Source organism: Salmo salar, chromosome ssa06, assembly GCF_905237065.1.
Source record: "Salmo salar chromosome ssa06, Ssal_v3.1, whole genome shotgun sequence".
Lineage (NCBI taxonomy): Eukaryota > Metazoa > Chordata > Actinopteri > Salmoniformes > Salmonidae > Salmo > Salmo salar.
The window spans coordinates 8,079,790-8,105,000 of record NC_059447.1 but is presented as its reverse complement, the minus strand read 5'-3'; the positions used below and the strand labels follow the sequence as shown (position 1 = coordinate 8,105,000).

Sequence of the window (25,211 nt, the reverse complement as noted above, 5' to 3'; positions counted from 1 at the left end):
CCTGTACTTAGACCAATGCCAGTTTGGCAGAGAGAAAAGGGCGGAGTTAGGTGCCAGAAAATCCATCCAGAGCCCTGCTCTAAACAAACCCGTTAGCCAGCTAGATGGAGCTCACGGAGGATATTTTCAATGATTGTATCTTGCAGTGAGTCGTTTACATGCACTATGATGTTAGTGTTTCAATTGGCCAAGAAAATCCTACATGAACTGAGATTACGATGGGACAACAGTGGTACACAGACCACCGCTGTAGGATGGGACAACAGTGGAACACAGACCACCGCTGTAGGATGGGACAACAGCGGAAAACAGACCACCGCTGTAGGATGGGACAACAGCGGAACACAGACCACCGCTGTAGGATGGGACAACAGCGGAACACAGACCACCGCTGTAGGAAGGGACAACAGCGGAACACAGACCACCGCTGTGGGATAGGACAGTGTGAGGAAGGACATGACAGTTCTGTGATGTGGGTCAGTGTGTGGAAGGACATGACAGTTCTGTGATGTGGGTCAGTGTGTGGAAGGACATGACAGTTCTGTGATGTGGGTCAGTGTGTGGAAGGACATGACAGTTCTGTGATGTGGGTCAGTGTGAGGAAGGACATGACAGTTCTGTGATGTGGGTCAGTGTGAGGAAGGATATGACAGTTCTGTGATGTGGGTCAGTGTGTGGAAGGACATGACAGTTCTGTGATGTGGGTCAGTGTGTGGAAGGACATGACAGTTCTGTGATGTGGGTCAGTGTGTGGAAGGACATGACAGTTCTGTGATGTGGGTCAGTGTGAGGAAGGATATGACAGTTCTGTGATGTGGGTCAGTGTGAGGAAGGACATGACAGTTCTGTGATGTGGGTCAGTGTGAGGAAGGATATGACAGTTCTGTGATGTGGGTCAGTGTGTGGAAGGACATGACAGTTCTGTGATGTGGGTCAGTGTGAGGAAGGATACTCTGTTTGACAACGAAGTACTTGACTCCAGCCAGGTTTTCCACGGCGATATCTATGCAACAGGCTATGAGTCCAGTCAGGAAGCCAATCAGACCACAGATGACCCACCGACTGATCTCCAAACACTTGAACCCCTGAGGACGAGAGAGATGGGGGGAAGACATCAATGTGTGTGTGTGTGTGTGGGGGGGGGGTTCTCTACTTACTAAGAAGCTCATCCGTCTTTCCTCCTCCAGAAACAGCTGATTCTCACTGTTGTCATAGTCCAGACTCTGAAACACAAAACGATTCACTTTTACACAATCTATACTGCTCATAGAGATGTGGTGACCCTGAGAGGACTTTGGACTCTTGATAAAAGTACCAACTAAACAAAAACAGATTTCATGTAAATATAGCACTCATGTTTTTGGAAATCATTTGAATGACAGACCGGGACAACAATTAATATGATAAACATTGTGTTACTCTTATTTATAAAACTTTGTTTGATTAGCTACGTTGAACACCATTCAGAGCAGGTCCAAGGGGTCTGGAGACAGCAGACCCAAGGGTTTACCTCATATTTGAGTGACAGCAGCTTCTCGTTGTGAGGGATCTCCTTGGGACAGCCTGCGTCCTGAAGGAGGGAAGGATGCATTGGTTTGCAAGTATTAAAACATGATGCATTGCAAGTATTAAAACAGGGCCAAGGGAGCATCTTCATCTCCTCTCCTTGTCTAGTCCCCTTCACATATTACCTGGAAGAACACAGGATAGGTGGAAGCAGAGCCATACAGGTAGATAGGACATTAAGTTGGTCGTACTCCCTATACATGTAGACAAGTAGAGGAAGCCAAATTAGACTATTGAGACACAGCCCAAGTGTCCATGCAGAACACCACCATTATGGATAATTGCAGAACACCACCATTATGGATCATTGCAGAACACCACCATTATGGATCATTGCAGAACACCACCATTATGGATCATTGCAGAAAACCACCATTATGGATCATTACAGAATAACACCATTATGGATCATTACAGAATAACACCATTATGGATCATTGCAGAATAACACCATTATGGATCATTGCAGAATAACACCATTATGGATCATTGCAGAATAACACCATAATCAGATTCTTTCTGACCCTCAGGCTCACAACGCAAACAGGCAAATCCAAATCATCCTAACAGGAAAATCTATTCCCTGTACAGTACACTACTGTAGACCCGTGTCCATAGTGCAAGTGACCAAAAGCCGTGGCCTATATATAGGGGATAATATGGTGTCATTTGCAGTGTTCTCCATTAGCGCCGGCCATCGTATAAATCAGACGGTTACTTTTTCCACTTCCTAATAAAAACTAGGCTACTTATCATTTAAAAAGAGACTCATCGGGGTTTTGGCTCCACTTCCCCAAGAGTCAGATGAACTCATGGATACCCTTTTAATACGTCTCTACATCCAGTATGAAGGAAGTTAGAGGTGGTTTTGCGAGCCAATGCTAACTATCGTTAGTGCAATGACTGGAAGTCTATGGTACCTACTAGCATGCTAGTAGTTACCATAGATTTCCAGTCACTGTGCTAATCCTAGTTAGCAACGTCCTTCAAACAGGACAGACATAAAATGGTATCCACGAGTTCATCGGACTCTGGTGAAGTAGATAAAGGGCTTCCTGAAGTATCTCTTTAAACCGTTCAATCCGCTAGCCCGTCGAGCACTCTCCCGTTAGACTGAATGATATGCATCTCCTAGAGATGTATTGATAGGACAGGTGCCTGCCAGTCCGCTAGCCCGTCGAGCCCTCTCCCGTTAGACTGAATGATATGCATCTCCTAGAGATCTATTGATAGGACAGGTGCCTGCCAGTCCGCTAGCCCGTCGAGCCCTCTCCCGTTAGACTGAATGATATGCATCTCCTAGAGATCTATTGATAGGACAGGTGCCTGTCAGTCACAATGACAGGGAAACGCAGTCTGCGGTCTGTCCCACCTTCCAGGTACAATGTGTGTGAGCTGTGGTTGGTTGCAGTCAAATGTCTTCACACTAAAAGGGAGAGAGCATGTTGCTGGTGAATTTGCACGTCCCATGTAACGTGTTAACGATGAGTCTAAATCCACCACTTAGACTAATTATTGTTTTCTGGCACATTCATTTATTTTCTTTTGCGCGTTTCACATAACCAGACATGTAGGCTATTTACTATGCTTTGATCGACAACTGAACAGCAAGTGTTGACTAGTTTATGAAAGGTTTCGAACTCACTGAATAAAGTCGATTTACTACATACCTTTTCCATTCATAAATCATGCAAGGTGGATGGATATGTCCATGGTACCGCACCTGGACAAATAAACCAAAGGATTTACCAGGTTTCCTTTCCTACCACGCCAGAGCCCTCCTACCACGTCAGAGCTCTCCTACCACGTCAGAGCTCTCCTACCACGCCAGAGCCCTCCTACCACGCCAGAGCCCTCCTACCACGCCAGAGCTCTCCTACCCCGTCAGAGCTCTTCTACCACGTCCGAGACTCCCTACCACGTCAGAGCCTCCCTACCACGTCAGAGGCTCTCCTACCACGCCAGAGCTCTCCTACCACGCCAGAGCTCTCCTACCACGCCAGAGCTCTCCTACCACGCCAGAGCCTCCCTACCACGTCAGAGCTCTCCTACCACGCCAGAGCTCTCCTACCACGCCAGAGCCTCCCTACCACGTCAGAGCTCTCCTACCACGCCAGAGCCTCCCTACCACGTCAGAGCTTTCCAGACAGTGACACTGAAGAGAGTGATTCTTAGCTCATCAGTCAAAACAAAATGGAATCAGACAACAACAACAAATTATAGGACCATACCTAATGATACTCTATTCATTTAGCATGTGTCAAATCACAACGATATAATACTGAAGACTGATAAATTAAAGGTTCAATTGAAAAAATAAGTTATTTTTCAAGATAATGTGGGCAATTTACTTAATTTTTCAGTTTTAATAAAATACATAACTGGAAGAACAAACATCAGTGGCAATTCATATCTTGCAGTGAAACTGTAAACAAGGCTTTAACATCTCAAGAGAAGAGTTCTCTTCCTTTGAAAATAGTCCTGATCATCCAGACCTAAACACCATCCAAAACAACTAACACACTGAATTCATTCACCTCATAATAGGATACTACCAAGATACTCTGGGTGCCGATGCCATATGTATTCCATTCTCACCATTCTATATGTATTGCGATTCGATACTGTGATTTTATTGCGATTCGATGTTTCAAACTATTTGCTCAAGCGATGTCAGCTGCAGAAAGACAAGAGAGAGCCAATGGAAAACAAGTTTTGATCAAATCATGGAAATAAAAGTGCTTCCTATTTTAAAAAAGAAGATGGAGAACGAGCTATGAAGAAAATAAATACTGGGGTTTTGGTGCGGGTACAGCCAACTAGTGCAAAAATAATATTGTGATATCGTCAAAAGTAATATCCCAATATGTAATTGCATCACTAGAATTCACACGTTTTCAGTCATTTAAAATTGTAAAATTGCGTCTCTACACAATATCACAACAAATTAGTTTCAATCTGGGAGGTACACACGAAGTATTCAATTCTTTCGCTGTGTATTTTGGATGGAATCAAGGCATTAGAATGTACCAGTCCACTAAAATAGAGCTTCTTGGACAAAACATTTCAGAACCCAGGGGAGAAAGCTTCACCAGACTAGGAGAAGTAAAACTCAGAATGACCATAGATTAAGAGAACAGGGAAGGATTGCCAAACACAGGAATAGTTTGAAGTGGAACTAAAACGGGGCATGGATTTTCCACACTCGTGCTTTACAAAGCCCATGACTCAAGACTGGCTGTTGGTTAGTCGTCTTATTCACTGTCAGATCATTTTGCAATGGTTAAATCCAAGTTTTCAGACTGCTAAATCAGGTTTATAGACCTGCTGCAGTGGATCACAGTCAGGCTTCTAGACCTGCTGCAGTGGATCACAGTCAGGCTTCTAGACCTGCTGCAGTGGATCACAGTCAGGCTTCTAGACCTGCTGCAGTGGATCACAGTCAGGCTTCTAGACCTGCTGCAGTGGATCACAGTCAGGCTTCTAGACCTGCTGCAGTGGATCACAGTCAGGCTTCTAGACCTGCTGCAGTGGATCACAGTCAGGCTTCTAGACCTGCTGCAGTGGATCACAGTGAGGCTTCTAGACCTGCTGCAGTGGATCACAGTCAGGCTTCTAGACCTGCTGCAGTGGATCACAGTCAGGCTTCTAGACCTGCTGCAGTGGATAACAGTCAGGCTTCTAGACCTGCTGCAGTGGATTACAGTCAGGCTTCTAAAGGGCCCTAAAGGGTATAGTGTATTTCGCTGACTAGAGAAACAGTCAGACGCTTCTAAGGCTGTGAAGCTAGGGGTCTGTCTGATCATCTGTGTCCAAACGCCTTCCATCGTCATGACGACTAGGAACGAGTTTATTACTTGAATAAGGTGTTACTTAATGCTGTGCTGGAACAAACGCCTGTACCCCCCCCCTTAGGACTGGGTCCCTGGGACTAGGATCAGGGTTGATCAGTCTGCTGTAGACACTGATAAGGACTGATCTAAGGTCAGTTTAGCCGAGGGTAACTTAGAAAAGCTCATCATCCTAGAACTGGGCGTAATATAGCTAAGAATAGCAATCTTAACCCCCAACACCTAGCAAACTCGTAAAGAGGCCCAGAAGTCTTGGTGGAATGGCTAAGCCTGTGTTGGGCTGACAGTCACAGGACCCGGGTTCGTAACAGCTAAGCCTGTGTTGGGTTGACAGTCACAGGACCCGGGTTCGTAACAGCTAAGCCTGTGTTGGGTTGACAGTCACAGGACCCGGGTTCGTAATGGCTAAGCCTGTGTTGGGTTGACAGTCACAGGACCCGGGTTCGTAACAGCTAAGCCTGTGTTGGGCTGACAGTCACAGGACCCAGGTTCGTAATGGCTAAGCCTGTGTTGGGTTGACAGTCACAGGACCCGGGTTCGTAACAGCTAAGCCTGTGTTGGGCTGACAGTCACAGTACCCGGGTTCGTAACAGCTAAGCCTGTGTTGGGCTGACAGTCACAGGACCCGGGTTCGTAACAGCTAAGCCTGTGTTGGACTGACAGTCACAGGACCCGGGTTCGTAATGGCTAAGCCTGTGTTGGGTTGACAGTCACAGGACCCGGGTTCTTAACGGCTAAGCCTGTGTTGGGTTGACAGTCACTGGACTGGTCTTGAATACAAAGTGTTAAGTTTTGTTGGCAAATCCAATACAACACATTAAATCAGTACCACTCTCCATATTTTTAAGCATAGTGGTGGCTGAATCATGTTATGGGCATGCTTGTAATCATTAAGGACTGGGAAGTTTTTCAGGATAAAAAGAAACAGAATGGAGCTAAGTCCTAGAGGAAATCCTGGGTCAGTCTGCTTTCCACCAGACACTGGGAGATGAATTCACCTTTCAGCAGGACAATAGCCTAAAACACAAGGTTAAACCTACACTGGAGTTGCTTATCAAGAATACAGGGAATGTTCCTGAGTGGCCGAGTTACAGTTTTTACTTAAATCGGCTTGAAAATCTATAGGAAGACTTGAAAATGATTGTCTAGCAATGATCAACAATTTGACAGAGCTTGAAGAATTTTGAAAATAATAAATGGGTAAGTATTGTACAATCCAGGTGTGCAAAGCTCTTAGAGACTTAACCAGAAAAACACACAGCTGTAATTGTTGCCAAAGGTGATTCTAACAAGCATTGACTCAGGGGTGTGAATAGTTAAGTAAATTAGATATTTCTGTATTTCATTTTTCATTAAAGTCTAAAAACATGTTTTCACTGTCATTACAGGGTACCGTGCGCAATCTAAAACATTTTGAATTCAGACTGTAAACACAAAATGTCAAGGGGTATGAATACTTTCTGAAGGCACTGTATTACTTAGAAATAGTCGCGCTCAGAACAACGCAGCCAGTTAGGTCAGCGTGTTAGGCTGCAGCAGCAGCAGCCAGTTAGGTCAGCGTGTTAGGCTGCAGCAGCAGCAACCAGTTAGGTCAGCGTGTTAGGTCAGCGTGTTAGGCTGCAGCAGCCAGTTAGGTCAGCGTGTTAGGCTGCAGCAGCCAGTTAGGTCAGCGTGTTAGGCTGCAGCAGCCAGTTAGGTCAGCGTGTTAGGCTGCAGCAGCCAGTTAGGTCAGCGTGTTAGGCTGCAGCAGAAGCAGCCAGTTAGGTCAGCGTGTTAGGCTGCAGCAGCAGCAGCCAGTTAGGTCAGCGTGTTAGGCTGCAGCAGCAGCAGCCAGTTAGGTCAGCGTGTTAGGCTGCAGCAGCAGCAGCCAGTTAGGTCAGCGTGTTAGGCTGCAGCAGCAGCAGCCAGTTAGGTCAGCGTGTTAGGCTGCAGCAGCAGCAGCCAGTTAGGTCAGCGTGTTAGGCTGCAGCAGCAGCAGCCAGTTAGGTCAGCGTGTTAGGCTGCAGCAGCAGCAGCCAGTTAGGTCAGCGTGTTAGGCTGCGGCAGCAGCAGCCAGTTAGGTCAGCGTGTTAGGCTGCAGCAGCAGCAGCCAGTTAGGTCAGCGTGTTAGGCTGCAGCAGCAGCAGCCAGTTAGGTCAGCGTGTTAGGCTGCTGCAGCAGCAGCCAGTTAGGTCAGCGTGTTAGGTTGCAGCAGCAGCCAGTTAGGTCAGCGTGTTAGGTTGCTGCAGCAGCCAGTTAGGTCAGCGTGTTAGGCTGCTGCAGCAGCAGCCAGTTAGGTCAGCGTGTTAGGTTGCTGCAGCAGCAGCCAGTTAGGTCAGCGTGTTAGGTTGCAGCAGCAGCAGCCAGTTAGGTCAGCGTGTTAGGCTGCAGCAGCAGCAGCCAGTTAGGTCAGCGTGTTAGGCTGCTGCAGCAGCAGCCAGTTAGGTCAGCGTGTTAGGCTGCTGCAGCAGCAGCCAGTTAGGTCAGCGTGTTAGGCTGCTGCAGCAGCAGCCAGTTAGGTCAGCGTGTTAGGCTGCTGCAGCAGCAGCCAGTTAGGTCAGCGTGTTAGGCTGCTGCAGCAGCAGCCAGTTAGGTCAGCGTGTTAGGCTGCAGCAGCAGCAGCCAGTTAGGTCAGCGTGTTAGGCTGCAGCAGCAGCAGCCAGTTAGGTCAGCGTGTTAGGCTGCAGCAGCAGCAGCCAGTTAGGTCAGCGTGTTAGGCTGCTGCAGCAGCAGCAGCCAGTTAGGTCAGCGTGTTAGGCTGCAGCAGCAGCAGCCAGTTAGGTCAGCGTGTTAGGCTGCAGCAGCAGCAGCCAGTTAGGTCAGCGTGTTAGGCTGCAGCAGCAGCAGCCAGTTAGGTCAGCGTGTTAGGCTGCAGCAGCAGCAGCCAGTTAGGTCAGCGTGTTAGGCTGCAGCAGCAGCAGCCAGTTAGGTCAGCGTGTTAGGCTGCAGCAGCAGCAGCCAGTTAGGTCAGCGTGTTAGGCTGCAGCAGCAGCAGCCAGTTAGGTCAGCGTGTTAGGCTGCAGCAGCAGCAGCCAGTTAGGTCAGCGTGTTAGGCTGCTGCAGCAGCAGCCAGTTAGGTCAGCGTGTTAGGTTGCAGCAGCAGCCAGTTAGGTCAGCGTGTTAGGTTGCAGCAGCAGCCAGTTAGGTCAGCGTGTTAGGCTGCAGCAGCAGCCAGTTAGGTCAGCGTGTTAGGTTGCAGCAGCAGCCAGTTAGGTCAGCGTGTTAGGCTGCTGCAGCAGCAGCCAGTTAGGTCAGCGTGTTAGGTTGCAGCAGCAGCCAGTTAGGTCAGCGTGTTAGGTTGCAGCAGCAGCCAGTTAGGTCAGCGTGTTAGGTTGCAGCAGCAGCCAGTTAGGTCAGCGTGTTAGGTTGCAGCAGCAGCCAGTTAGGTCAGCGTGTTAGGCTGCAGCAGCAGCCAGTTAGGTCAGCGTGTTAGGTTGCAGCAGACGGATGAGATGTCACATTGATAGAAAGCTGAACTTTACCTCGTCTGACGTCATATCCTCCTCCAGATCCACCGTGCTCAGTCTGCCTATGTGAAACATACCACCGTCCCCGGACAACTACGGACCAAACACATTACACAGCGCAGAGAATTAGAAAGATCTGTCTATGTTTCTTCAATGTAAACATGTAGGCCTAGCTAACATTTAGCATCACTAAGTTAACATGTGTAATGTCTGTGGAAAAAAGTACGGTTGAAGTCGAAAGTTTACATACACTTAGGTTGGAGTCATTAAAACTCGTTTTTCAACCACTTGTTAACAAAGTATAGTCGGTTAGGACATCTACTTTGTGCATGACACAAGTCATTTTTCCAACAATTGTTTACAGACAGATTATTTCAATGTATCACAATTCCAGTGGGCCAGAAGTTTACATACAATAAGTTGACTGACTTTAAACAGCTTGGAAAATTCCAGAAAATGATGCCATGGCTTTAGAAGCTTCTGATAAATGATGTCAATTAGCCTGAGTCAATTGGAGGTGTACCTGTGGATGTATTTCAAGGCCTACCTTCAAACTCAGTGCCTCTTTGCTAGACATCATGGGAAAATCAAAAGAAATCAGCCAAGACCTCAGAAAAACAATTGTAGACCTCCACAAGTCTGGTTCATCCTTGGGAGCAATTTCCAAACGCCTGAAGGTACCACGTTCATCTGTACAAGCAATAGTACGCAAGTATAAACACCATGGGACCACGCAGCCGTCATACCGCTCAGGAAGGAGACGCGTTCTGTCTCCTAGAGATGAACGCACTTTGGTGCGAAAAGTGCTAATCAATCCCAGAACAACAGCAAAGGGCCTTGTGAAAATGCTGGAGGAAACAGGTACAAAAGTATCTATATCCACAGTAAAACGAGTCCTATATCGACATAACCTGAAAGGCCGCTCAGCGAGGAAGAAGCCACTGCTCCAAAACCACCATAAAAAAGCCAGACTATGGTTTGCAACTGCACATAGGGACAAAGATCGGACTTTTTGGAGAAGTGTCCTCTGGTCTGATGAAACAAAAATAGAACCGTTTGGCCATAACAACCATCGTTATGTTTGGAGGAAAAAGGGGGAGGCTTGCAAGCCGAAGAATACCATCCCAACCGTGAAGCACCGGGGTGGCAGCATCATGTTGTGGGGGTGCTTTGCTGCAGGAGGGACTGGTGCACTTCACAAAATAGATGGCATCATGAGAAGGAAAATTATGTGGATATATTGAAGCAACATCTCAAGACATCAGTCAGGAAGTTAAAGCTTGGTCGCAAATGGGTCTTCCAAATGGACAATGACCCCAAGCATACTTCCAAACATCTGACCCACTGGGAATATAACGAAATAAAGAAATGCTGTAATAAATCCTTATCTCTACTATTATTCTGTTATTTCACATCCTTAAAATAAAGCGGTGATCCTAACTGACCTAAGACAAGGAATTTTTTACTAGGATTAAATGTCAGGAATTGTGAAAAACTGAGTTTAAATGTATTTGGCTACGGTGTATGTAAACTTCCCACTTCAACTGTACGTCTGTGTCTTCAATTAAACATGTAACATTCAGCAGTCTGTAGTACTAACAGCTCAGTTATCATGTATTAACATTCAGCAGTCAGTAATACTAACAGCTCAGTTATCATGTATTAACATTCAGCAGTACTAACAGCTCAGTTATCATGTATTAACATTCAGCAGTCAGTAATACTAACTGCTCAGTTATCATGTATTAACATTCAGCATTCAGTAATACTAACTGCTCAGTTATCATGTATTAACATTCAGCAGTCAGTAATACTAACAGCTCAGTTATCATGTATTAACATTCAGCAGTCAGTAATACTAACAGCTCAGTTATGTATTAACATTCAGCAGTCAGTAGTACTAACAGCTCAGTTATCATGTGTAATTTCTGTGTAATTGAAGTAACATGTATTAACATCTAGAAGTCAGTTGTACTAACTCAACTGAACAGTTAACATGTGTGTAATGCCAGTGTAATTTACGTAACATGTATTAAACAGTACTAACTCTAGTCATAATGCCAGTGTAATTTACGTAACATGTATTAAACAGTACTAACTCTAGTCGTAATGCCAGTGTAATTTACGTAACATGTATTAAACAGTACTAACTCTAGTCATAATGCCAGTGTAATTTACGTAACATGTATTAAACAGTACTAACTCTAGTCGTAAAGCCAGTGTAACTTATTAGGAAGTGGTGAATGACGCAATGAGCAGAATCTACAGGCTAAAGGCTGATTCGCTGAGTACCTTAATTAAGAAAATAATCGGAGTTCAGTGTTTGTTATTATATTAGGTTCTTTTCTGAAACTCTGGTTTAAAGATTACGATTTTCTGTAGCTATTTTTCTTACGTCTGCCAGTCTTTGGCATATTGTTAAATGGGCATCGATATGTTAAACTTCTAAAACGTGTTCCCTCTTTACGTTCTCACTGCTAACAACAAATGTAAACGTCATAGGATGGAGTTGGAGGATGCTTTTCAGACAAAAAGCAAACTCCAACTCCATCCTATGACGTTTACATTTGTTGTTAGCAGCATTTGCAAACGCCTGCATGCAACAAACCACAAGCGGGGCACTCGTTTTTTACAGAATTGCAAATTAACTAAATCATTAATCTCATACCAAAACATAATGTTTTACTCTTAGAAAACATCATGCATACCAAGCTGGCACATAGCGGCAACGTTAGACAGTTCGGCTTGTGTTCGCTAGTTTAGCTAGCTAGCTAGCATGCTAGCCCTACCTGTCTGGTGTATCGGACTTCTTCGGAACCGTTGAGAAGTGGGGTTCTCTCGCCGCCACCGGACTCGTCACCTCGGCTCGACCACGACACTTTCTTCGTGATATTAGCCATGCTTACTCGTGGTAGTTCTCCACTCTCTCAATCAGTGAGATTATTTTTAATTTGCAGTTGTGTCTGGATAACTACCTCTCATTCTAGCTTCCTATGGGATGATCTCAATGAGTCCCACCTCGCGTCCTCTCTCCTCGTCTCCTTCTGAAAACCCATTGGAGGAGAAATGCAGAGGTCCCGCCCCTCTGACCATCTCCTCCAATGGGTTTTGAAAAGGAGATAAGGAGAGATGAGTGAGGACGTAAAGAGGGAACAATTAAGATATACCACATGACTAAAATCATAAGCGAACTCGTGATGGTTTCTACCGGTGGCACACAGGGTCAAACGTAACTGTTGTTCGCATGGATTTCTGGGAATTATAGTTCTCTAACTGACAGCTGAGACAAAAACAGAGAGGAAGACGCATTTTTTGCCAATATTTTACAGCATAAGAGCCAGGCAGTGATATCGATGTCATATTATGAAGAACTGATGGTTTACATGTTGGTGGTTAATTATTGAATAATCTAGGTATTTGTGGCAGTCTTAACATCAAGGACCTTGGAAATTGAAATAGTTGAAGTAGGCAACAGAAAAAAGCTATGCTTTTCCCTCTCAAGTGAAATAATATACTGACAAGACAAAACCATGCATAACAAAGACAAACAAACAAATACAAACGAACTGACTGAATCAATGTTTATAGATAAAGGATCATTTGTCTCATGAATGATGACTGTTATATATCCAGTAGAGTAGAGAGCAGCTCCAACTGACATCATCTTGATTTATTAGCATGATAATAACTGACATCATCTTGATTTATAAGCATGATAATAACTGACATCAGACGTCAGTTGGTCAACTAGCAGCTAGTCTGTTGACTTTATAACAGAACAATCTGAACGTTAAACTGTCTGTCTGTCTGTCTGTCTGTCTGTCTCTCTCTCTCTCTGTCTGTCTGTTGCTGGGTAACAATATATATGATATGAAACAGTCTTTGTTTAGCCATATAACATTGCTTTAAGTAATAATTGATGGCTTTCATTCACATGCTCATTTTACAGTGTGTCAGTGGCACTGTTTAAGGTTAGAGAAGTGTTAGGGTTCCTCTTTCAATATAGGTCCACATTAAGTCCGAAGGGCAGTTCTGCCGGTCTTCATTCTCCCTGGTAGTTAATTGATTGATATTAAAACATTTAGACAGCTGAATCCCAAGTAAACCCGTAGGCTGGTTGTTGTTATTTGTTATTATTTATTTTTAATTAACTCCCAATTAATACCTAGACAACCAGGTGAGGGGAAATCAATTACCTTAATTGATCAATCGAGTACAGAGGAGTAAAAACCAGCCCACTCTGCCCTAAAGGACCACACTGTAGATCTAGGAGTGCCTATAGGGACGAGGGATGAGGGACGAGCGGTTAGTGTCGGTTTGGAATCAGACGTCTCAGCTACAGTGTTCCAGGCACTCGCAGGCTACCTGCTGCACCTCCCCATGAACTCCATCAACGTCCCCCAACTCGAGCACCACCCCCCGGGGTACCCCCCTCCCCGTAGCCACCCCCGTCACCTCCCCAGGACTCAACACCCGGTCCCACACGGTGAACCCCGCCAGGCGCCCCACGAACCCCTCGGTGGGATCAAACCCTCCCCCCTGGCTGTCCTGCTCTGCTCCCAGCACCACTAACCCCCCTCCCGGCACCTCGTAACACTTCCTGAACCGTGACCCTGAGGAGGTCAGGCGCCGGTCGGTGTAGTGCCAGAATCGTCCCTGGATAGAGGACCAGAGGACACAGAGGTGGTGCCAGCACCCGTCCAGCACAGAGTCCACAGGGAGCTCACGGTACGCAGGGTCTCCCACCACGAAGTCCAGGGTTGCTCGGCTGGGGGTGGAGGAAGAGTATGAGGAGGAGGAGGAGTTGCGTCCGTATAGGACTAGTTTGTTGTCATTGTCTTCCGTGGCGTAAGAGAGGAGCGTTCCTACGTAACCGACGTCGACGCGGATCCACAGGCACACGGAGAGTTCTGGAAGAGCAGGGAAGCTCCGGGAGAAGGTGACGTAGTTCTCAGAGGAAGCTGATGGGAACAGGAGCATGGAGTCCACATTACAGACTGGAGGAGAGAAAAGAGAGAGACAAGATAGTCATTGAGTACTGGAACAAAAAACACTGCAACAAATCAGACCTGGGATAACTCTAGTTTTAACTACTCGTTGTGGCATCAGACCTGGGATAACTCTAGTTTTAACTACTCGTTGTGGCATCAGACCTGGGATATCTCCTTTTCAGAGGCAACAAATATAGTAGATACATTGGACTAAAACTATTTGAATACAGATCCCAAAAAATGACACATTCTTCAAACTTTTTAATACAGATCCCCAAAAAATGGCTACTTTTTAAAAGTATTTCAGTACAGATCCCAAAAACAGACTACATTTTAAAACTATTTGAAAACAGATCCCAAAAATTGGCTACTTTTTCAAACTTTTTGAATACAGATCCCAAGAACTGACTACTTTGTAACGCTATTTGAATACAAATCCCAAAAAATGACACATTTTTCAATTGTTTTAATACAGATCCCGAAAATTGCTACTTTTTTAAAGTATTTCAATAGAGATCCCAAAAACAGACTACTTTTTAAAACTATTTGAAAACAGATCCCAAAAACTGACTACTTTGTAAAACTATTTGAATACAGATCCCCAGTGGGGTTATTATTTGACCCTGCTGGTCATCTATGAACGTTTGAACATCTTGAAGAACAATCTGGCCTTAATGGCCATGTACTCTTATAATCTCCAACCGGCACAGCCAGAAGAGGACTGGCCACCCCTCAGAGCCTGGTTCCTCTCTAGGTTTGTTCCTAGGTTCCTGACTTTCTAGGGAGTTTTTCTTAGCCACCATGCTTCTATATCTGCATTGCTTGCTGTTTGGGGTTTTCGGCTGGGTTCCTGTATAGCACTTTGTCACATCTGCTGAAGTCAAGACTTTCGCCGAATTGGTCCCTCTCCTTGTTCGGGCGGAGTTCGGCGGTCGAAGTCGCCGACCTTCTAGCCATTGCTGATCCTCTTTTCATTTTCCTTTGGTTTTGTCTTGTCTTGTATCACACCTGGTTCCAATCCCATTCATTACATGTTCTGTATTAACCCTCTGTTCCCCCTCATTGTCCTTGTCGGTGATTGTTTGTTTGTAACTAAAGGGCGAGTTATGTTCTGGTGTGCGACGGGTTTTGTACCCACTTGTATTATTTTGTATATTTTGGTTTTCTGAGTTTTTGAGCACTTATTAAACTGCTCCATTTTATACCAAGTTCATTCTCCTGCGCCTGACTTCCCTGCCACCAGCACGCACCCTTACAGCTGATGTAAAAAGGGTTTTATGAATACATTTCATTGGCTTTATAAATACATTTGATATCTTCCTACCTTACGACTATCCTCTCATATCCTCCTACCTCCTGCTGTTACGACTATCCCCTCATATCCTCCTACCTCCTGCTGTTACGACTATCCCCTCATATCCTCCTACCTCCTGCTGTTACGACTATCCCCTCATATCCTCCTACCTCCTGTTATGACTATCCCCTCATATCCTCCTACCTCCTGTTACGACTATCCCCTCATATCCTCCTACCTCCTGCTGTTACGACTATCCCCTCATATCCTCCTACCTCCTGCTGTTACGACTATCCCCTCATATCTTCCTACCTCCTGTTATGACTATCCCCTCATATCCTCCTACCTCCTGCTGTTACGACTATCCTCTCATATCCTCCTACCTCCTGCTGTTACGACTATCCTCTCATATCCTCCTACCTCCTGTTACGACTATCCCCTCATATCCTCCTACCTCCTCCTGTTACGACTATCTTCTCATATCCTCCTACCTCCTGCTGTTACGACTATCCTGATCATATCCTCCTACCTCCTGCTGTTACGACTATCCCCTCACATCCTCCTACCTCCTGCTGTTACGACTATCCCCTCATATCCTCCTACCTCCTGCTGTTACGACTATCCTCTCATATCCTCCTACCTCCTGCTGTTACGACTATCCCCTGATATCCTCCTACCTCCTGCTGTTACGACTATCCCCTCATATCCTCCTACCTCCTGCTGTTACGACTATCCTGATCATATCCTCCTACCTCCTGCTGTTACGACTATCCTCTCATATCCTCCTACCTCCTGCTGTTACGACTATCCCCTCATATCCTCCTACCTCCTGCTGTTACGACTATCCCCTCATATCCTCCTACCTCCTGTTACGACTATCCTCTCATATCCTCCTACCTCCTGCTGTTACGACTATCCGCTTATATCCTCCTACCTCCTGCTGTTAAACTATCCTCTCATATCCTCCTACCTCCTGCTGTTACGACTATCGCCTCATATCCTCCTACCTCCTGCTGTTACGACTATCCCCTCATATCCTCCTACCTCCTGCTGTTACTACTATCCTGATCATATCCTCCTACCTCCTGCTGTTACGACTATCCCCTCATATCCTCCTACCTCCTCCTGTTACGACTATCCTCTCATATCCTCCTACCTCCTGCTGTTACGACTATCCTGATCATATCCTCCTACCTCCTGCTGTTACGACTATCCCCTCATGTCCTCCTACCTCCTGCTGTTAGGACTATCCTCTCATATCCTCCTACCTCCTGTTACGACTATCCCCTCATATCCTCCTACCTCCTGCTGTTACGACTATGCCCTCATATCCTCCTACCTCCTGCTGTTACGACTATGCCCTCATATCCTCCTACCTCCTGCTGTTACGACTATCCTCTCATATCCTCCTACCTCCTGCTGTTACGACTATCCCCTCATATCCTCCTACCTCCTGCTGTTACGACTATGCCCTCATATCCTCCTACCTCCTGCTGTTACGACTATCCTGATCATATCCTCCTACCTCCTGCAGTTACGACTATCCCCTCATATCCTCCTAACTCCTGCTGTTACGACTATCCCCTCATATCCTCCTACCTCCTGTTACGACTATCCCCTCATATCCTCCTACCTCCTGCTGTTACGACTATCCTCTCATATCGTCCTACCTCCTGCTGTTACGACTATCCTGATCATATCGTCCTACCTCCTGCTGTTACGACTATCCTGATCATATCCTCCTACCTCCTGCTGTTACGACTATGCCCTAGTAACCTCCTACCTCCTGCTGTTACGACTATCCCCTCATTTCCTCCTACCTCCTGCTGTTACGACTATCCCGTCATATCCTCCTACCTCCTGCTGTTACGACTATCCCCTCATATCCTCCTACCTCCTGCTGTTACGACTATCCCCTCATATCCTCCTACCTCCTGCTGTTACTACTATCCCCTCATATCCTCCTACCTCTTGCTGTTACGACTATCCTCTCATATCCTCCTACCTCCTGCTGTTACGACTATCCCCTCATATTCTCCTACCTCCTGCTGTTACGACTATCCCCTCATATCCTCCTACCTCCTGCTGTTACGACTATCCTGATCATATCCTCCTACCTCCTGCTGTTACGACTATCTTCTCATATCCTCCAACCTCCTGTTACGACTATCCCCTCATATCCTCCTTCGTCCTGCTGTTACGACTATCCTGATCATTTCCTCCTACCTCCTGCTGTTACGACTATCCCCTCATATCCTCCCACCTCCTGCTGTTACGACTATCCCCTCATATCCTCCTACCTCCTGCTGTTACGACTATCCTGATCATATCCTCCTACCTCCTGCTGTTACGACTATCCCCTCATATCCTCCTAACTCCTGCTTTTACGACTATCCCCTCATATCCTCCTACCTCCTGTTACGACTATCCCCTCATATCCTCCTACCTCCTGCTGTTACGACTATCCTCTCATATCCTCCTACCTCCTGCTGTTACGACTATCCTGATCATATCCTCCTACCTCCTGCTGTTACGACTATGCCCTCATAACCTCCTACCTCTTGCTGTTACGACTATCCCCTCATATCCTCCTACCTCCTGTTACGACTATCCCCTCATATCCTCCTTCCTCCTGCTGTTACGACTATCCTGATCATATCCTCCTACCTCCTGCTGTTACGACTATCCCCTCATATCCTCCTACCTCCTGCTGTTACGACTATCCCTCATATCCTCCTACCTCCTGCTGTTACGACTATCCCCTCATATCCTCCTACCTCCTGCTGTTACGACTATCCCCTCATATCCTCCTACCTCCTGCTGTTACGACTATCCCCTCATATCCTCCTACCTCTGCTGTTACGACTATCCCCTCATATCCTCCTACCTCCTGCTGTTACGACTATCCCCTCATATCCTCCTACCTCTTGCTGTTACGACTATCCTCTCATATCCTCCTAACTCCTGCTGTTACGACTATCCCCTCATATTCTCCTACCTCCTGCTGTTACGACTATCCCCTCATATCATCCTACCTCCTGCTGTTACGACTATCCTGATCATATCCTCCTACCTCCTGCTGTTACATCTATCCTCTCATATCCTCCTACCTCCTGTTACGACTATCCCCTCATATCCTCCTTCGTCCTGCTGTTACGACTATCCTGATCATTTCCTCCTACCTCCTGCTGTTACGACTATCCCCTCATATCCTCCCACCTCCTGCTGTTACGACTATCCCCTCATATCCTCCTACCTCCTGCTGTTACGACTATCCTGATCATATCCTCCTACCTCCTGCTGTTACGACTATCCCCTCATATCCTCCTAACTCCTGCTTTTACGACTATCCCCTCATATCGTCCTACCTCCTGTTACGACTATCCCCTCATATCCTCCCACCTCCTGCTGTTACGACTATCCTCTCATATCCTCCTACCTCCTGCTGTTACGACTATCCTGATCATATCCTCCTACCTCCTTCTGTTACGACTATGCCCTCATAACCTCCTACCTCCTGCTGTTACGACTATCCCCTCATATCCTCCTACCTCCTGTTACGACTATCCCCTCATATCCTCCTTCCTCCTGCTGTTACGACTATCCTGATCATATCCTCCTACCTCCTGCTGTTACGACTATCCCCTCATATCCTCCTACCTCCTGCTGTTACGACTATGGCCTCATATGCTCCTACCTCCTGCTGTTACGACTATCCTCTCATATCCTCCTACCTCCTGCTGTTACGACTATCCCCTCATATCCTCCTACCTCCTGCTGTTACGACTATGCCCTCATATCCTCCTACCTCCTGCTGTTACGACTATGCCCTCATATCCTCCTACCTCCTGCTGTTAAGACTATCCCCTCATATCCTCCTACCTCCTGCTGTTACGACTATCCCCTCATATCCTCCTACCTCCTGCTGTTACGACTATCCTCTCATATTCTCCTACCTCCTGCTGTTACGACTATCCCCTCATATCCTCCTACCTCCTGCTGTTACGACTATCCTCTCATATCCTCCTACCTCCTGCTGTTACGACTATCCCCTCATATCCTCCTACCTCCTGCTGTTACGACTATCCCCTCATATCTTCCTACCTCCTGCTGTTACTACTATCCCCTCATATTCTCCTACCTCCTGCTGTTACGACTATCCTCTCATATCCTCCTACCTCCTGCTGTTACGACTCTCCCCTCATATCCTCCTACCTCCTGTTACGACTATCCTCTCATATCCTCCTACCTCCTGCTGTTACGACTATCCCCTCATATCCTCAAACCTCCTGCTGTTACAACTATCCTCTCATATCCTCCTACCTCCTGCTGTTACGACTATCCCCTCATATCCTCAAACCTCCTGCTGTTACGACTATCTCCTCATATCCTCCTACCTCCTGCTGTTACGACTATCCTGATCATATCCTCCTACCTCCTGCTGTTACGACTATCCCCTCATATCCTCCTAACTCCTGCTTTTACGACTATCCCCTCATATCCTCCTACCTCCTGTTACGAATATCCCCTCATATCCTACTACCTCCTGCTGTTACGACTATCCTCTCATATCCTCCTACCTCCTGCTGTTACGACTATCCCCTCATATCCTCCTACCTCCTGCTGTTACGACTATCCCCTCATAACCTCTTACCTCCTGCTGTTACGACTATCCTGATCATATCCTCCTACCTCCTGCTGTTACGACTATCCCCTCATATCCTCCTACCTCCTGCTGTTACGACTATCCTCTCATATCGTCCTACCTCCTGCTGTTACGACTATCCTGATCATATCGTCCTACCTCCTGCTGTTACGACTATTCTGATCATATCCTCCTACCTCCTGCTGTTACGACTATGCCCTAGTAACCTCCTACCTCCTGCTGTTACGACTATCCCCTCATTTCCTCCTACCTCCTGCTGTTACGACTATCCCCTCATATCCTCCTACCTCCTGCTGTTACGATTATCCCCTCATATCCTCCTACCTCCTGCTGTTACGACTATCCCCTCATATCCTCCTACCTCCTGCTGTTACTACTATCCCCTCATATCCTCCTACCTCTTGCTGTTACGACTATCCTCTCATATCCTCCTACCTCCTGCTGTTACGACTATCCCCTCATATTCTCCTACCTCCTGCTGTTACGACTATCCCCTCATATCCTCCTACCTCCTGCTGTTACGACTATCCTGATCATATCCTCCTACCTACTGCTGTTACGACTATCCTCTCATATCCTCCAACCTCCTGTTACGACTATCCCCTCATATCCTCCTTCGTCCTGCTGTTACGACTATCCTGATCATTTCCTCCTACCTCCTGCTGTTACGACTATCCCCTCATATCCTCCCACCTCCTGCTGTTACGACTATCCCCTCATATCCTCCTACCTCCTGCTGTTACGACTATCCTGATCATATCCTCCTACCTCCTGCTGTTACGACTATCCCCTCATATCCTCCTAACTCCTGCTTTTACGACTATCCCCTCATATCCTCCTACCTCCTGTTACGACTATCCCCTCATATCCTCCTACCTCCTGCTGTTACGACTATCCTCTCATATCCTCCTACCTCCTGCTGTTACGACTATCCCCTCATATTCTCCTACCTCCTGCTGTTACGACTATCACCTCATATCATCCTACCTCCTGCTGTTACGACTATCCTGATCATATCCTCCTACCTCCTGCTGTTACGACTATCCTCTCATATCCTCCTACCTCCTGTTACGACTATCCCCTCATATCCTCCTTCGTCCTGCTGTTACGACTATCCTGATCATTTCCTCCTACCTCCTGCAGTTACGACTATCCCCTCATATCCTCCCACCTCCTGCTGTTACGACTATCCCCTCATATCCTCCTACCTCCTGCTGTTACGACTATCCTGATCATATCCTCCTACCTCCTGCTGTTACGACTATCCCCTCATATCCTCCTAACTCCTGCTTTTACGACTATCCCCTCATATCGTCCTACCTCCTGTTACGACTATCCCCTCATATCCTCTTACCTCCTGCTGTTACGACTATCCTCTCATATCCTCCTACCTCCTGCTGTTACGACTATCCTGATCATATCCTCCTACCTCCTGCTGTTACGACTATGCCCTCATAACCTCCTACCTCCTGCTGTTACGACTATCCCCTCATATCCTCCTACCTCCTGTTACGACTATCCCCTCATATCCTCCTTCCTCCTGCTGTTACGACTATCCTGATCATATCCTCCTACCTCCTGCTGTTACGACTATCCCCTCATATCCTCCTACCTCCTGCTGTTACGACTATCCCCTCATATCCTCCTACCTCCTGCTGTTACGACTATCCCCTCATATCCTCCTAACTCCTGCTGCTACGACTATCCCCTCATATCCTCCTACCTCCTGTTACGACTATCCCCTCATATCCTCCTACCTCCTGCTGTTACGACTATCCTCTCATATCCTCCTACCTCCTGCTGTTACGACTATCCTGATCATATCCTTCTACCTCCTGCTGTTACGACTAAGCCCTAGTAACCTCCTACCTCCTGCTGTTACGACTATCCCCTCATATCCTGACTCCTCCTGCTGTTACGACTATCCTCTCATATCCTCCTACCTCCTGCTGTTACGACTATCCTGATCATATCCTCTTACCTCCTGCTGTTACGACTATGCCCTCATAACCTCCTACCTCCTGCTGTTACGACTATCCCCTCATATCCTCCTACCTCCTGCTGTTACGACTATCCCCTCATATCCTCCTACCTCCTGTTACGACTATCCTCTCATATCCTCCTACCTCCTGCTTTTACGACTATCCGCTCATATCCTCCTACCTCCTGCTGTTAAACTATCCTCTCATATCCTCCTACCTCCTGCTGTTACGACTATCCCCTCATATCCTCCTACCTCCTGCTGTTACGACTATCCCCTCATATCCTCCTACCTCCTGCTGTTACGACTATCCTGATCATATCCTCATACCTCCTGCTGTTACTACTATCCCCTCATATCCTCCTACCTCCTCCTGTTACGACTATCCTCTCATATCCTCCTACCTCCTGCTGTTACGACTATCCTGATCATATCCTCTTACCTCCTGCTGTTACAACTATCCCCTCATGTCCTCCTACCTCCTGCTGTTAGGACTATCCTCTCATATCCTCCTACCTCCTGTTACGACTATCCCCTCATATCCTCCTACCTCCTGCTGTTACGACTATGCCCTCATATCCTCCTACCTCCTGCTGTTACGACAATGCCCTCATATCCTCCTACCTCCTGCTGTTACGACTATCCTGATCATATCCTCCTACCTCCTGCTGTTACGACTATCCTCTCATATCCTCCTACCTCCTGTTACGACTATCCCCTCATATCCTCCTTCGTCCTGCTGTTACGACTATCCTGATCATTTCCTCCTACCTCCTGCTGTTACGACTATCCCCTCATATCCTCCCACCTCCTGCTGTTACGACTATCCCCTCATATCCTCCTAACTCCTGCTGTTACGACTATCCTGATCATATCCTCCTACCTCCTGCTGTTACGACTATCCCCTCATATCCTCCTAACTCCTGCTTTTACGACTATCCCCTCATATCCTCCTACCTCCTGTTACGACTATCCCCTCATATCCTCCTACCTCCTGCTGTTACGACTATCCTCTAATATCCTCCTACCTCCTGCTGTTACGACTATCCTGATCATATCCTCCTACCTCCTGCTGTTACGACTATGCCCTCATAACCTCCTACCTCCTGCTGTTACGACTATCCCCTCATATCCTCCTACCTCCTGTTACGACTATCCCCTCATATCCACCTTCCTCCTGCTGTTACGACTATCCTGATCATATCCTCCTACCTCCTGCTGTTACGACTATCCCCTCATATCCTCCTACCTCCTGCTGTTACGAATATCCCCTCATATCCTCCTACCTCCTGCTGTTACGACTATCCCCTCATATCCTCCTACCTCCTGCTGTTACGACTATCCCCTCATATCCTCCTTCGTCCTGCTGTTACGACTATCCTGATCATTTCCTCCTACCTCCTGCAGTTACGACTATCCCCTCATATCCTCCCACCTCCTGCTGTTACGACTATCCCCTCATATCCTCCTACCTCCTGCTGTTACGACTATCCTGATCATATCCTCCTACCTCCTGCTGTTACGACTATCCCCTCATATCCTCCTAACTCCTGCTTTTACGACTATCCCCTCATATAGTCCTACCTCCTGTTACGACTATCCCCTCATATCCTCTTACCTCCTGCTGTTACGACTATCCTCTCATATCCTCCTACCTCCTGCTGTTACGACTATCCTGATCATATCCTCCAACCTCCTGCTGTTACGACTATCCCCTCATATCCTCCTACCTCCTGTTACGACTATCCCCTCATATCCTCCTTCCTCCTGCTGTTACGACTATCCTGATCATATCCTCCTACCTCCTGCTGTTACGACTATCCCCTCATATCCTCCTACCTCCTGCTGTTACGACTATCCCCTCATATCCTCCTACCTCCTGCTGTTACGACTATCCCCTCATATCCTCCTAACTCCTGCTGCTACGACTATCCCCTCATATCCTCCTACCTCCTGTTACGACTATCCCCTCATATCCTCCTACCTCCTGCTGTTACGACTATCCTCTCATATCCTCCTACCTCCTGCTGTTACGACTATCCTGATCATATCCTTCTACCTCCTGCTGTTACGACTAAGCCCTAGTAACCTCCTACCTCCTGCTGTTACGACTATCCCCTCATATTATGACTCCTCCTGCTGTTACGACTATCCTCTCATATCCTCCTACCTCCTGCTGTTACGACTATCCTGATCATATCCTCTTACCTCCTGCTGTTACGACTATGCCCTCATAACCTCCTACCTCCTGCTGTTACGACTATCCCCTCATATCCTCCTACCTCCTCCTGTTACGACTATCCTCTCATATCCTCCTACCTCCTGCTTTTACGACTATCCGCTCATATCCTCCTACCTCCTGCTGTTAAACTATCCTCTCATATCCTCCTACCTCCTGCTGTTACGACTATCCCCTCATATCCTCCTACCTCCTGCTGTTACGACTATCCCCTCATATCCTCCTACCTCCTGCTGTTACGACAATCCTGATCATATCCTCCTACCTCCTGCTGTTACGACTATCCCCTCATATCCTCCTACCTCCTCCTGTTACGACTATCCTCTCATATCCTCCTACCTCCTGCTGTTACGACTATCCTGATCATATCCTCCTACCTCCTGCTGTTACGACTATCCCCTCATGTCCTCCTACCTCCTGCTGTTAGGACTATCCTCTCATATCCTCCTACCTCCTGTTACGACTATCCCCTCATATCCTCTTACCTCCTGCTGTTACGACTATGCCCTCATATCCTCCTACCTCCTGCTGTTACGACAATGCCCTCATATCCTCCTACCTCCTGCTGTTACGACTATCCTGATCATATCCTCCTACCTCCTGCTGTTACGACTATCCTCTCATATCCTCCTACCTCCTGTTACGACTATCCCCTCATATCCTCCTTCGTCCTGCTGTTACGACTATCCTGATCATTTCCTCCTACCTCCTGCTGTTACGACTATCCCCTCATATCCTCCCACCTCCTGCTGTTACGACTATCCCCTCATATCCTCCTAACTCCTGCTGTTACGACTATCCTGATAATATCCTCCTACCTCCTGCTGTTACGACTATCCCCTCATATCCTCCTAACTCCTGCTTTTACGACTATCCCTCATATCCTCCTACCTCCTGTTACGACTATCCCCTCATATCCTCCTACCTCCTGCTGTTACGACTATCCTCTAATATCCTCCTACCTCCTGCTGTTACGACTATCCTGATCATATCCTCCTACCTCCTGCTGTTACGACTATGCCCTCATAACCTCCTACCTCCTGCTGTTACGACTATCCCCTCATATCCTCCTACCTCCTGTTACGACTATCCCCTCATATCCACCTTCCTCCTGCTGTTACGACTATCCTGATCATATCCTCCTACCTCCTGCTGTTACGACTATCCCCTCATATCC

The 25,211-nt window shown here is 47.0% G+C and overlaps 2 protein-coding genes across 4 annotated transcripts in view; both read right to left on the bottom strand.

Annotated features, from left to right (window-relative positions):
• The window catches only part of LOC106594444 (H(+)/Cl(-) exchange transporter 7), a 45,773-nt gene extending 33,858 nt beyond the window's left edge, over positions 1 to 11,915 (bottom strand). For 2 of the 3 annotated variants that reach the window (XM_045719689.1, XM_045719690.1), the window contains exons 1-5: positions 11,653 to 11,915; positions 8,879 to 8,956; positions 1,511 to 1,570; positions 1,158 to 1,223; positions 953 to 1,085 (exon numbers count right to left, since the gene is read on the bottom strand). In XM_045719689.1, the coding sequence (XP_045575645.1) occupies positions 953 to 1,085; positions 1,158 to 1,223; positions 1,511 to 1,570; positions 8,879 to 8,956; positions 11,653 to 11,763 (448 nt within the window). In that variant the 5' untranslated portion in view covers positions 11,764 to 11,915. The remainder of the gene's footprint in view (positions 1 to 952; positions 1,086 to 1,157; positions 1,224 to 1,510; positions 1,571 to 8,878; positions 8,957 to 11,652) is intronic. The other variant, XM_045719691.1, reaches the window with a different exon arrangement.
• Positions 11,916 to 12,512: 597 nt separating this feature from the next.
• The window catches only part of ptx4 (pentraxin 4, long), a 60,068-nt gene continuing 47,369 nt past the window's right edge, over positions 12,513 to 25,211 (bottom strand). The window contains exon 2 of the mRNA XM_045721302.1: positions 12,513 to 13,860. Coding sequence (XP_045577258.1) covers positions 13,196 to 13,860 — 665 coding nt within the window. The 3' untranslated portion in view covers positions 12,513 to 13,195. The remainder of the gene's footprint in view (positions 13,861 to 25,211) is intronic.